We start from the raw sequence: 14,297 nt of genomic DNA on the forward strand, positions 1-14,297 counted from the left end.
CCAGTCTGCTGGCAAGATAGCTGCAACAGCCAGCCTCCCATCTTCCCAGAACTGTGTCCAGGAAAGAGAGCAAGAATTTGTTCCAGAAACTTTCAGAAGAGGAAAAATGGAAGCTTTTTATACAGAGGTTGACAATCAACTTATTTCATGATACTGGCCTCAATTTGTTCTCATGATTCTTCCTGGATCAATTCCTGTGGCTTATTGAATGCCAGGTGATGGCTTCATCCTGGGTCCCAGGTCCACTCCTCAATCAATCGCAGGTGCAACAGGGATGGAATAATCTAATCAGCTTGAACTAAAGAGAGTCTGTCTCTGGAGCTAAAGTCAATACCCTAAACTTTAGGGCTGCCTTTGCAAGAAGGAAGGAGTGAGATGGATATTGGAAAGACAACCACAGGACCCACCACTCTGCTGATATTCAAATCAACATCTCCTTCAATTCAAGCAAACAATTACAAAACGTCTGCTATGTGCCAGGCACAGTGCAGGATGCCAGAAAATTGCAAGACTCCCAGTGTTGTTGACAGGAATAAATGAGCTGACTTATGCAAAGTGCCTGTTGCAGCACTCAGCCCCTAACACTTGCTCAGTATTATCTTCCTTAAAATGAATAATGCATGAGTGATCCCTGCCATCCAGGAGAGAAAGACTCAAACTAATAAATTATAACAGTGTGCACAGAGTGACAAGAGTAAGCCTGCGGGTGGCACAAAGGATAGACATCATAAGAGGAGTGCACAAGAGGCCCAACCCCACAAGAAGCTATAGCCCAGTGGTTCTTAACCTTGAATTCACATTCGATTCACCTGAGAAGCTTTTAAAACTCCCCATACCAATTAAGTCAGAATCCCTGGGGATGTGACCCAGCACCAGGAATCAGTTTGTCTTTTTAAGGATCTCCAAACTATTAAAATGTGTAGCCAAGGCTAAGAACCACCATATTTTAGGCTACCAAGGACATAAACACCCACATGCAAACCATTAGCTAATAATGCCAGGTGGTGAAGGCTATGTTAAAATGAACGTTCTAAGGCTCAGGGTGGGGAGGGGGCAGGGTGGGGTAGGGCTCCAGGCAGGGAGAGGGTATGCAGGGGAGGGGTCCCAGGAGAGGGAGACACATGGTGGGCAGAGGGGATCATGGAGGGTTTCCATGAGCATCAGGAAACAGGAGGCTTAAGGGGCCTTAAAGAACTCTGAGATTTGCCTAATCTAAGCTATTATTTAGGGGTGGTGTCTCAGTATAAAGAGGAATGGGTTTAAGCAAAGGTGTATGGGCAGACATGGAAGGTGTATGGGCAGACATGGAAGGTATATGGATCTAGATTCAAACAGGAGAAAGAAAACTATAATTTCAACAGAAAAACCTTTTTAAAAATTATAAATATGGGGATTGGAGTACCCATAGGACTCTATGGGTAAGAACTCTAGAGAGAACTCTAAAGAACATAGAAATAGTATATATAAGGACCATCCACTACCCTCAGGGCTGAGGTAGAGCACCCCAGAAAAAGCCGGCCCACCCCCAAGCTGAGGTCTAGACTTTGTTGGCACAGCTTGGCTTGAAGAATAGCAGAGAAGTTGCAGGGGTGTCATTTGTTGGAAATCTGGCCTCTAGGGAGCCAGAGAAGACTTTCACAGAAGGTGTCCCACTGGAGCACACTCTGTTAGCAACTGCTGGTGGCAAAGAGGGCTGGGGAAGCTGCTGGCCAGGTGTTGCAAGAGCCAGGCATTGGGGAAGCTGAAGGAGCCACCAAGACAGCCCAGAAGAACCTGGAGGTAAAACCCAGAAGTGTGCCCTAGGAGCAAACAGAGGCCCAGAGAGCTTATGAAACCTTCCCAGGAAACTAGCAAAGCTGGAATTCAACCAAGGCCCATCTTTTCTATGCGTTGTTCTTCTCTGAACAAACAGTAGTACAAGATCCAGGCTGGGAAGGTTGCTCAGAGATGGAAGGAGCCTGTGCTCAGTAAAGTCAGTGAGGAAGGTCTCCTAGGGGAGATGAGGCTTCAAATGGACCTCAGAGATCCAATTTGGAAAACCAGGGAGAAAAAAGGAGGGAGTGGATTCCAAGCTGGCATGGCAACACAAGCACTTGGAACACTTGCACATGGGTAAAAGTGGACCTGAGCTCCCACAGGACTCAGCACAGCCAGGAGAGAGTATGACAGCAAACAGAAAGCAGGCAATGAGAGGAAAGCCGAAAGCAGAACCACAGGAATCAGGGAAGTCCTTTTATGTCAAAGGCCTTGAATTTAAGCACGTGTGAAATCAACACATTGTGAGAAAGCCAGAGCTCAGAAATGCAGCATTTCTAGTATTCCTCAGTCGCATGCCAAGCTCTCAGTGGAATGTAGGGAAGCAAATGCCAGCTTTGAGGTCAGACAGACCAGAACTAGAGCTCCAGCTGCAGTGTTTAGCTGTATATGTCCTGGGGCAAGTACCTTAACGTTTTTGAGTCTCAGGGCTCTGCACCTGCTAGGTGAAAACAATGCCACCACATCATTGCAGGTTTGTTCAGATGAAGTCCCTGACAGAGAGACTGGCACAAGGCAGGCCTGAAGTTTAATCAATGACACCTTCTCCCTATTTTCACTCATGAGAGCCCTCCAGTCTCCTAAGACAGCGTGCCCTTGAAAATAACCTTTAAAATTCAGAAATGCCGGGATTCCTAAATCTGGTGCAGCCAGGGAATGCCAGGGTATTAGCAGCATATAACTTCTTACTGAGATTCTGGCTACTGTGTTCATCACTCAGAAGGAAAAGCTCAGGTTCAGGGGACACACAGTCAAGGTGTCTTTGGGCTACATGGCCAAGTGGTGCCTTGAGGTGCTGTTTCCTACCCAGTCTTCACAGGGCAAATGACGGTGTTTGTTTTTTCAGGAGGAGAAGTCACCAAACCACGGTTTGCTCAGTTCTTTCATGGAAGCCTGGCCAGTCTCACCATCCGCCCTGGCAAAATGGAAAGCCAGAAGGTGATCTCCTGCCTGCAGGCCTGCAAGGAAGGGCTGGATATTAATTCCTTGGAAAGCCTTGGCCAAGGAATAAAGGTAAGGCAGGAGCTGGCATCACTCCCAATAAGACAGTGATTCATGATGCCCAGCCTGCACAGCGCCAGCACATGCCGGGAAATGGAGCTTCCTGGAACATTACACAGAAATGGCTCCATGGCAAAGGTGCAGCCACGAGATGGGGGTTCTGGGGGGAGATTAGTAACCATGACTTCCACGATGGGCTTCTGCTGCCATCTTCTGAAACTCCTAGATCAAGCCCTTGTGTATAATCAGTCCACTACCCAAAAGCAGGCACATGTTCAATATCCACCTGGAGGAAGTTGTTGTATTTCTTTTTTTTGTGCGTTAGTTGGCTGCTCTGTTGTTTATTTGGCTAAAGGAACTGAAGGATGCAAGGATGCACTTCAAAAGCATAAAAAGTAAACAAAAACATAGGACCTTGTGAAATACAAATTAAAAAGGAAAGGGAAAACCTGGGTGGGGTAGAATTAGAAAGCAGGTATGGAGGTCATTCTGTCTTACATTGTCACTTCAAGGCACAAGAAACATGGGCTGTGCATGGTGGCTTGTGGCTCACGCCTGTAGTCCCAACACTTTGGGAGGCTGAGGCAGGTGGATCACAAGGTCAGTAGTTCGAGACCAGCCTGACCAACATGGTGAAACCCTGTCTCTACTAAAAATACAAAAATTAGACACGCATGGTGGCGTGCACCTGTAATCCCAGCTACTCAGGAGGCTGAGGCAGGAGAATCACCTGAACCCAGGAGGCGGAGGTTGCAGTGAGCTAAGATCGCACCACTGCACTCCAGCCTGGGCAACAGAGCGAGACTCCATCTTAAAAAAAAAAAAAGAAGAAGAAGAAGAAAAAAACTTGAACAGTTCATGATTTGTGTTGTTTATGCAAAATAGAAATATTCAAGTGATCTCAGAGAAGCAAAGCTTCTTCTGACTGACGCTTCTCTCATTCTCTCATTTGAGAGAAGCTCCTCTCGAAGAGGGCAGGGAGGGATGTGACTGACTATGGCCTCAGCAAGTACCCCAACAGCCAGGGTCACTTTCTAACTTCACCTGGACTTACAGAGCGAGCACATGTTGGCACTGGCCCATGAAGTCCTGAATAAAGAGCAGAGCCAATATCACTGTAGCCCCTACTCAATCATAGTGGACCCCAGTGTGAAAAGACAGTCCCTCAGCCTCCTCTGGAAGTTGGAACAGACCAGCCTGTGCCTCCTGGAGCACAGGACAGCCCCATGAAGCCCCAGCAGCTATGAGGGTTTCTGTCCTTGGCCATTTCCCCAGAGAATGTGACAAAAGCGGAGGTTTCTCAGCTGGCCTAACATCCTTGACCCAGCACTGCCCATGGGCAGCTCTGCCCTGCCTTGGGCCTGCCTCTCCTGGACAGGGAGTCACCACTCCAATAGAAATTTCCAGATCAGTAGCCTACTGCTAGTCAAGCTCTGGTGCTGGGTACCCTTGGAAAAGCTGGTGGTCTGAGAGTATTCTTTAAATTGCAGCCATTTCCATAATCATTCCATGGACATGCTAGTATTCTGTTATAGGCTGGTTTCTGAGATATAAAAAGAAATGTTCTGAGGAACTCAGTGACCCAAGCAGACATTTGTAATCCAGTTGATGACTACCACAACAATTATGAACACTAACATTTCCAGAGGGTCTCCCAAGTACCAGACACTGTTTGTTCTAAACGTTTTATGGGTATTGATTCCCAGAACACTTGTACATGAGAAACGAAAGACTGAAGGAGATGGGAACTTGCGTAAGATCCCAGAGTTAGTGATGAGTAGGATTCAGTCCCACTCCAGAGATCCAGAACCTTGGAGATTGGCAGTCAGGGAAGCCTCCTCAGATGAGGTGATGAGGCCTGAGTAGAATGTTTAAGAATAGGTAGGAACCAGCTAGGAAAAAGGCAGTAGTGGAGAGGGGATGGGAAGGGGAAGTCATTCCAGGCAGATCCAAAAGCGTGAGTGATGAGAGAGGACTGAGGAATAGCACAGTATTCACTAGAACTTCAACAAAGCCAGTGTTATGAGTCCCAAACTGCAGGAGGAAAAAGGTGGAAGGTGCCAGAGAGGTAGGCAGAGGCCATATCAGAGCCCACCTATTAACCATCTTTAGGTGTTTACGTTTTTTTTCTGTCAACAATGGGAAGCCACTGAAGGCTCAGGCAAGGGAGCATGATCTCAGCATATGTGGGGTTTAAGATGCTCACTCTGGAGACTGGGTCCGCATGGGGAAGATGGGAGGAGTACAAAAGTCATGGCAAGGCAAGATTGACTTTGCAGAACAATGTTTAGCATGGATTAGATATACACACACAGTTGCTCTCAATAGCTAATCACTTGTCATTGGGGCAAGCTCAAAAGACCATCTCATATTGGAAAGGCCAGTCTTGACGTACTGTTTGTGTTGCTTCCTTAGGGTTTTGTCAACCCAGTGATGCAAAAATCTGTCCTCCTAATGTCTTCTCTTTTTCTGATTCTAAATGTACTCTTTGCATCTGCGTAGATCTTCTCTGCTCTGAACAGTTCCAGGCAGGCACAGTTTCAGGGTACTAGGCACCATAGAGCAAAAACACAAAGATGCTGGGCTCAAAAGTCATGTCTTTTTAAAATTATAAATTTAAGAACCATAGCAATTTCTACAGAGTCATCATAGCCTATGAAAAGAGGAGGTGCTAAAATAAGTGGCACAAAAAACTGTGGGGACTGAGGAGGCTAATCTGACTTTTCAGGATACTCCTTTTTTTATAACCAAGCCACGGCAAATGATCCTCTTCCATTCCTAGGGCATGGCTGGTAAGAACTAGAGCACCATGTGAGAAGTTAATAAGATGCCCAGTCTTATTATGGAGCACCCACTGGGGGCTATTGTATGTTCATTATCCCTGCTTCTCACAACAAATTAAATACTATGACCCCATTTCAAAATTAAGGGGACTGGGGCTCAGGGATTTGTCAAAAATCAGTTCATGCTCTTTCCTCCATATCAGCAACTCAGATTAGAAGACATTCTTGAAAACCATTAAAACAAATTTCTTTCCTTTCCTCCCTCCCTTTACTCCTCATGTCATTTCTGAATAATGACTGTTATTTTATTTGACAGTTACTGCCCTCTTCCCACCTCTCTGGCTGGTTGAGAGAACTGAGGCCCTTTTGTGATTAAGGAAATTCTCTATCTGCTCACAGGGACCAGCCCATGTTTCTTGCTTTACCTGTCTTCTTCTGAATCATGCATATTTATGAATATTTCTCCAGCATGTCTGGATTCCTAAAATGGTTTAGTGGCTGCTATATTATATTCATACAAGATACTGTGGAATCACCACATTCCTGAGTAATACCCTGTTCTGATTTTCATAGCACAATCGCTGCCAATTTGTCATCTCCATCATGTGGAAGAGTGGGAAAGAGCAAGAACTTTAGAACTAGACACTCCTAGGTTCAAATCACTGCAGGAGGAAAAAGGTGGAAGGTGCCAGAGAGGTAGGCAGGGGCCACATCAGAGGCCACCTGTTAACCATGTTTAGATGTTTAAGTGTTTTTCTGTCAACTGATTATCAGCTGGGTGACCTTGGGCAAGACACATTAATCCTTTAAGCCCGAATCTCTTGTGTATAAAATAAGTTGATATTATTTACCTTGTAGTGATGCTGTAAGAATTTAATTATACATCTAAATTATGTATTATATATAATTAAATATATATATTTAAATATATATATTTTAGTATATATATATAATATATATCCTAGCAAACCTAATAGACTGTCAACAAATCATAGCTCCCTTTTGTGACAGATGAACTTCTAAAGTGGGAAATCTTCATCTGGCCCCACTCAGAGAAATGGTTCAGCTGAATCTGTAAGTCAGAAAAATCAGAGTCCAAATTTACTTAATATGGACCATGGGCAGGCAGGTGTCATAGGGAGCAGCAGGATTCCTGTCAAGTCATAGCCAGCCTTCTCTCAAGGAACAGGCCAGGGCTTTGAGCAGGGACTTCCCTGATGGTCCAGCCTGCTGGGGGGCTGGAGATGCCAGTCAAACCTCTAAGAGAAGTCTAATAAGAAGACCATTCTGCAAGGGCTATCTGTCTAGCACCTTCTTGGCTCAATGAAAGGCTATGGTCACAGCACAGATACCCAAGGGCGAGTGAGCAATGCCACCCTTTGCTGGGTCCCCTAGCATGCCACCATCTCCTGCCCTGGTAGAGATGCAAGTACCAACAGGTATCTTGTTTAATCAGACACCCACTCACAGAGCTGGGAATATCGCAGTTTAAAAAAAAAAAAAAAGAACACCCAAAACCTGCTCTGGAGGTTTTATTGACCCTGCAAGAACTATGCTGATGGCTAGGCCAGTGCCCACCTTCATGCTCCGTGACAGACCTCCCAATGCTGTGGCACAGACCAGGGTATTAACTGGAGATCCAACACACTCTCCTGGTCTCTCTGCAGATGGCTGCAGAAGGATTGTCCCCTCTGCTGATTGCCATAGGATACTGCTTATCCGTCCCTCTAGAAGAACCCCTTGATTTTCCTAGGCAGCCCTCATGTGAGGTTCAGAGACCAGCCTCCACTGCAGACCTATCATCTACCTCATGCTTTTCATGTGCTAGACCCTGCAGTGATGCTGAGGAACAGTCAGTAGTCCCTGCCCTTGAGGTGCTCACCATCTGCTAGAGGATGCAGACAGACAGACAGATAGCAACAGCACAAGACTGCTACAGGAGGATGGTGCAGGGGACGAGGCTGGAGAAGAGGGGCAGAAAAACCTTTTAAAACATAGATGGTATTTGTAGAACAAGGACCTTGGGTCTTCTCAAATCTGAGACTGATGACTTGCGAACACCTCAGAACTAATCATGACTCACTAGTGTAAGGCAGCTCCAGGAATAAGCACTCTAAGCTGGTGAGGCCTTCCAGGCAAGAGAGATGCCAACTCAGACACTGACTGTGGCATCAACCATGCATATTCCCCGGGGGCTCCAAGATCTAGCACCAGAGAGTGGTGCTCTTGGCCTGATGTCACGGCTCAGAGAGACACCGCTCCTCAGGACTTGGAAGGACAGAAGAGAATTGTGTCACAAGGACACAAGAGCAGTGAAGGCTGGGGCACAAAGACTCAGTGCTGGCATAATTACAATAGTAAGAATGATCATCCAAGCTATCATATATTTAATATCCTGTAAGTGCTAGAAACTTTATGTATATTATCTCATTTAAGACCCACACAGTTAGATATTAATTTCCCCATTATTTAAATGAGGAAATGAAGTCTAAGAGGGGAAAGGAAATACTCCAAAGTTGCATTTTGTACTAGAACTGGAATATTACAGTCCACAAAGCCCATGCTCTTTTAAAGATGCCTTATGACCTTGGGGAAGTGAGAATCAGGCCTGGGAAGTGCTAAATTTTCCCAAACAGGCTAAGCTGTTACAGTAACATATGATCCCCCAACTTCAAGCTTCACTGGCTTAACATGACAAGTTTAGTTTTCTCTTATACTCAGTTAGGGAGGTGGGGTGGGGTTTCTGCATAGATGCTGTAAGCCACTGAAGTGGAGGAAAAAAAGAGGCTCGAGCATCTTACAGGATGTTTCACTGCCTCAGCTCAGAATTGCCACGCCTCCCTTCCTCTCCTGCCCATTGGCCAGAGGTAGTCATGTGACTCTGGCCACCTGTGGTACAAGGTGGCTGAGAAGTGTAGCCTCTGCAATGCCCAGGAAGGAAAGGAGAACAGGGTTTGGTGAGTACTGATAATGACTCCCACAGAGCTTCACTAAAAAGACAAGTGAAAGAAAAAAGTCCTTTTGGGGAGTGACAGATGACAGTGAGTAAAATGTAGGCTGGAGACCCTTCACTCATTCGTCTAACAGGGGCTTTCAGAACACTAAGGCTAAGTTCTGGGATTCAGGGATAAGAGGCAGAGTCCCTGTGCTCAGGGGCTACTGGCCACTGTACTATAATAGTGGTGTTACCATTTTGTAAATGCTATAGGAGAAAGGCACCAAAGCCCAGTGGGGACCAAACTGAGAGAAGCTGGGAGGCCTTATGAGTAGGTAACAATGAAATACACATGTGATGGTCGAAGGTGACAAAGATTGAGCTATCAGTTGGCTAGCGGACACCATGCAAGGGATTTAGGTGGTTCAGTGTCAACAATAGTGCTCATGAGACATCCAACTCCTGTTTCAGTCCAGACACAGAACAGAACACCCTTATAAAGACATTCAAGTCAGGTCAGGGAAATGTTAATATACATTTTTCCTTAAACCTATGAAAAGATATACTCAGATCCTCATACTAAGAAAAATACAAATTTAAACTACACTAAGATGGCATTTGTCATTTATCAGATTGGCAAAAATCCTGACATCTGATGGCATACTGTATTGTTGAGGAACTGAGAGAAGCTGCATTCATACCCTGGTGGAAGGAGTATGTATTGATATAATCTCTAGCAATGGAGAAGTTGGCAACATTTATCCAAGTTAAAAGTGCATATACTCTTTGACCTAGCAATTTCACTTGCAGTGATGTATCCTACAGATGTGTTTGCACAAGATTATTCCTTCTGACATTGTCAGTAAAAGATTACAAATAACCCAAATGTCCATATTAGGAAACTGGTTTTAAAGATTACAGTTTATCTATACAGTGGAATACTAAACATCTACTAAAAAAGAATAAGGAAGCTTGTCATGTACTGATACAGAAAGAGCTCCAAGATATGAGCCAAGTGAAAAATAAAGTGTAATGCATTATGTAATGAGATACTTTTGATAAAGAAAAAAATGGAAATCTATATTCACTGATTATATATTTATAAGAATACTTGAGTATAACTGTCAGGATAAGCTAAGTTATGCTACAGTAACAAATTATCTAATATCTAAGTGGCTTATACAACAAAATTTTATTTATTGCTCATGCTTCATGTCCATTATAGATTGGCTGCAGCTCTGATCCATACCTCCCTCACTGTGAGATGCAAGCTGATGGACTAGCCCCTAAAGGAATGTTGCCAGTTTCATGGCAGAGAGAAAGGGATGTGGCAAACCATGAACTGGTTATGAAATCTTCCATAGGGTACGAATCAAACAATATTTCTGCCCACATTTAGTTGACCAAGCAAGTAACATGACCACTGCTGAGTGCACAGGGCAAAAACGTATATCCTGCAGGGAAGGGTACCATAAGTCATATGATCAAGCCTATTAACAATAGGGCAAACATGTATAAGTCTCCCATGGGAGGGGAAGCAACTAATTGTGAACAATAATGCAATTTACCACTAAGAAACTAACATAATAATGAGTACTTGTGGGATGGGACTGTGGAAACTGGGTGGATGGGAGATAGAAATAAGATAGCTACTTTTCACCTAGCACATGTGTACATTTGAACCATGTGAATATATTGTCTATTCAAAAGGGTAAATACTTTTAAGTTAGGTAGCTACTTAAAAAAAGATCCATGTCTCCCTTTCCTGTGCCATGAGCATTCGATATATAATCTGAATTCACAGGTATGTTTCTGATATTTTATTGATAGCATTTCCTAATAATTCTTGCTCAAACGAGTGTCAAAGTCAATAATTCAGGGCAATACAAAGGCAGTTTTCCCTGCCTCATTCCAAGAAGAGTAACTGCTGTGGGGATGTGGAGAGGGCAAGAATCTAAGTCCAGCTTGAGTACCCAAGTGACTCAGTGGGGAGAATCGCTGCTACATGGCCTTTGGCAAGTGTGGGATACCAGGGACTTGGGATGAAATGGATAGATAACAAACCCAGGGCTGCTGGCAGATGTGTAAGCAGCAGGTGAGTACAACTCAGGGGAAACCAGAGTTTAGCACTTGAAAAGCAAGACAAAAAATTAGATCTGAGACAGAAAGAAAGCCATTAACTGAAAAATGAGCTTGAAGGTTGGAAGCTAAGAAGATAGGGCATGGGTCAGAAAATGGAGTGCAAGATGAATTTGGGGAGCAGTTCAAGGCCAAAGACAAAGACAGCAAAAGGAGTGAACACGCAAGTTCTGAGTGGTCCAGACCACCCAGCTAGCACAGAGAACAGACTGCTGTTCACCAAGGGCTGGGCTGTGAGAACGCCGTGGCTGGGTTTTCAATGTTCGATCCTGTGACTCAGACTGATATTACCAGGCACAGTCCCTGGAAAGACCTCATAGGAGAGGGCCGCAAAGCCCACCAGAGAGTAGGAGGAACTGCTTGAGAGTTTAAACACTATCATTTGTACACACAACTGCATCACTGGCAGATGCTCTAGAGGTGTTTATGGTGACCTTTGGTGCCCTGTATGGACAGGAAGTACTTCCATAAAACCATGTACATTGCTGACCATTCTCTTCCATGATGCTCACTTTTGTCTTCCAGTATCACTTCAACCCCTCGCAGTCCATCCTGGTGATGGAAGGCGATGACATTGGGCACATTAACCGTGCTCTCCAGAAAGTCTCCTACATCAACTCCAGGCAGTTCCCGACAGCTGGTGTGCGGCGCCTCAAAGTCTCCTCCAAAGTCCAGTGAGTGGATGCTGGTCAGCCTGGGGCCAACTGAGGCAGCAGGGTTGGTGCCCTGGGAATGTTCCCTTACAAAACAGGATTTGCCTTTCTTCAGCTGTCCTCAACTTCTGCTATTCCTATGAGGATGCCTCAATGGATCTGTGTTCTTGTTTTCTTCCTAAGCAAGATGTTCTGTTGTTTTACCACCTTGAATCCACCTTTCTCTATTTTATCCTGTATCTTATCTAATGCCTAGAAGGTACTGCTTTCTATAAATTCTCAGAGACCTGGGAATTTGAAGTGGTCTGGGTGTACATTTGAAGTGTTCTGATTTAAGGGCACAGTGCATGGTACATAGGAAGTGCTCGACAAATGTTTATTAAATTGAATTAAGTTAACCAACCCAGCTATGTAGAGTTCCTAAATCCCATAGGTATGCTAGAAAAACAGAAGGCATGGTTCTTGTTTCCAGGGATCACAGTTAAATTACAGGATTACTGAAGCCTTTGGATAACCCACTCCCTGGCCTATCAAATCACTTCTCAGCCACAGTGGCTACCTTGGAGGGCTGCTAGGAGGGGGATCCCAGGAAAATTCCTGGAAGGTAGAAGAGCAGTCATGCTGCACCTAGAGTCGGGAGAAGGACTAAGAGAGGAACAAGGGTGGGAAAGATGAGTCTGCTGACTGCCACATTGTTGGAGCCTGGGACAGGCACCAGAAAAAAAACCCCGCAGATGGTAGTTACATTCAATAGTTCTAGAACAATGGAGGGGTGCTCCACCCTTACAGGCTTGGGGGTAGGAAACAGTTACCTCCAGGTCATTGCCACATTAGAGTGAAGATGAGAGAACAAACTGGCCTGTGTCCTGCTGAGACCAGGCTTCTGCAAACTGAAGAAAGGTCGGGAGTGCTGTGGGGTTGGCCTGGCACAAGCGGGAGAAAACTGGGAAGAGGAGGAGGCCACCACAGCTCCCACATTTCACCCACCCACAGAAGAGGATGGAGTAGCTCAGCATGGAATCCACCCAGACTACTATTTCCTCAAGAACTTTCCCAAGGCATGTAAGGTGATGGCTGTAACCAGCTGAACCCCACCCAGCACTCCCAAAGCATCTGTCTGGCTCTGGGGTCCCCCATTTTAACCTACATCTAGATGACCAGGGGAGAGGGCTAATGACATAATGTCCCCATGAGGTCTGACGAGAAGTTCAAATCAACCAGTGTTTACTGAGCTCAAACCATGATGCAAGCTCTGGTCAGCTTCTTTTCTATATATGTCTGCATTTAATCCTTTACTATAGGACAAAATTATTGTTATCCCCACTGTATAGATGAAGAAACTGAGGTTCACAGGAGTCGAGTGCCTTGTCCACATTTACCCAGCCCAGAAGTGTCAGAGCCAGGCCATGGATCCTTGTCTGTCTCAGACCTCGCTCTTGTGGCCACACCATTTCTGCCTCCCAGATAATTGTGTGGCAGTGTATCAGGAGAAAGGAGGATGATTACAACAGCACTTTGCTCTCACACCTAGAAAAGGCACACGTGTGTGATATCCACATAGAGACATATCACATAAGCTGAGGCAGGAGGGTTTAGCCCTGGGGTCTCAATTAGTAAGACGGCTGTAACCAACCAGTTAGACACAATTTGCTTACCAAATACTAAAGCACATAACAAGCAGTTGCTATCTAATTAATGTTGCCATTGATTTCTTTGTTAAAGGATAATGAAAGGTTTCATGGTTACGTGTTGCTCGTATAGAAAATTCCCATTTCTCTCAGGAGCCAATCTTTCAAGTCCCTAGATCACTAGTGGTTTTGATTATAATGTGGCTTTAAATTTGAATGTCTGTTGACATCCTCAGAGACACTTATGCAGTCACGATGCCTGGCTAAGATCTGGAGGTGGCAACCCCTTGTTCCTGGCTGTATGACAGATGGTTTAATTGTTTGCTCATCAGTGCCATGACCGAGACTGTTTTCCCAGGTGCTTTGGGGAAGACGTATGCATCAGTATCCCCGAGGTAGATGCCTATGTGATGGTCCTCCAGGCCATCGAGCCCCGGATCACCCTCCGGGGCACAGACCACTTCTGGAGACCTGCTGCCCAGTTTGAAAGTGCCAGGGGAGTGACCCTCTTCCCTGATATCAAGATTGTGAGCACCTTTGCCAAAACCGAGGCCCCCGGGGACGTGAAAACCACAGGTACAGGTGCATTTGAGTTTGTGGGGAGGGTGGACCTTAATTTTTTACAGCCATGTGAAAACATACTTCAGAACAACAGCATTGTTCATGTAATGTATACATGGCTTAAATGTATACATGGCAGCATAATGTATTATAGCAAAACAGACAAAGCTATAAACAAACGAAATGAATATGAGGGGAATGGATGGCTTAGCAATGAGGGATATGACGTTGGAGGGAGCGCATTTGTGCTAAATGGTAAGTGAAAAAATGCAAGACACAAAGTTACATAGTACCTACACATAGAATGATCTCAACCATTAAAGAAAAAAAAAACACAGAAAAATGCCAAGAAGGACACACACCCTATGCTAACAGGGTTATTCTCTGAGAGGCATAATGAGAGCCCGTTTGTTTCTGCTTCCCTTCCCTTTCTGTAACTGCAAAAATGTTCTATAGTGGTCATGTGTTATTCTGGTAATCAGAAGAAAAGCTAAAGACATATAAAGAAAAAATATAGCTGCATCTTTATATATATAAAAGTTAGGTCTCATTCAGCAATATT

General features: G+C 44.9%; 1 protein-coding gene and 1 long non-coding RNA gene across 2 annotated transcripts in view; one reads left to right on the top strand and one right to left on the bottom strand.

Annotated features, from left to right (window-relative positions):
- CLSTN2 (calsyntenin 2) overlaps window positions 1-14,297 on the top strand; it is a 639,444-nt gene that overhangs the window by 617,214 nt on the left and 7,933 nt on the right. Inside the window, exons 10-12 of the mRNA XM_054480135.2 lie at window positions 2,882-3,048; window positions 11,419-11,567; window positions 13,533-13,750. Coding sequence (XP_054336110.1) covers window positions 2,882-3,048; window positions 11,419-11,567; window positions 13,533-13,750 — 534 coding nt within the window. The remainder of the gene's footprint in view (window positions 1-2,881; window positions 3,049-11,418; window positions 11,568-13,532; window positions 13,751-14,297) is intronic.
- The window catches only part of LOC134739192 (uncharacterized), a 158,507-nt gene that overhangs the window by 37,683 nt on the left and 106,527 nt on the right, over window positions 1-14,297 (bottom strand). The gene's annotated exons all lie outside the window — the stretch shown is intronic.

Source organism: Pongo pygmaeus, chromosome 2 (genome assembly GCF_028885625.2).
Source record: "Pongo pygmaeus isolate AG05252 chromosome 2, NHGRI_mPonPyg2-v2.0_pri, whole genome shotgun sequence".
In the NCBI taxonomy this organism is placed as follows: Eukaryota; Metazoa; Chordata; class Mammalia; order Primates; family Hominidae; genus Pongo; species Pongo pygmaeus.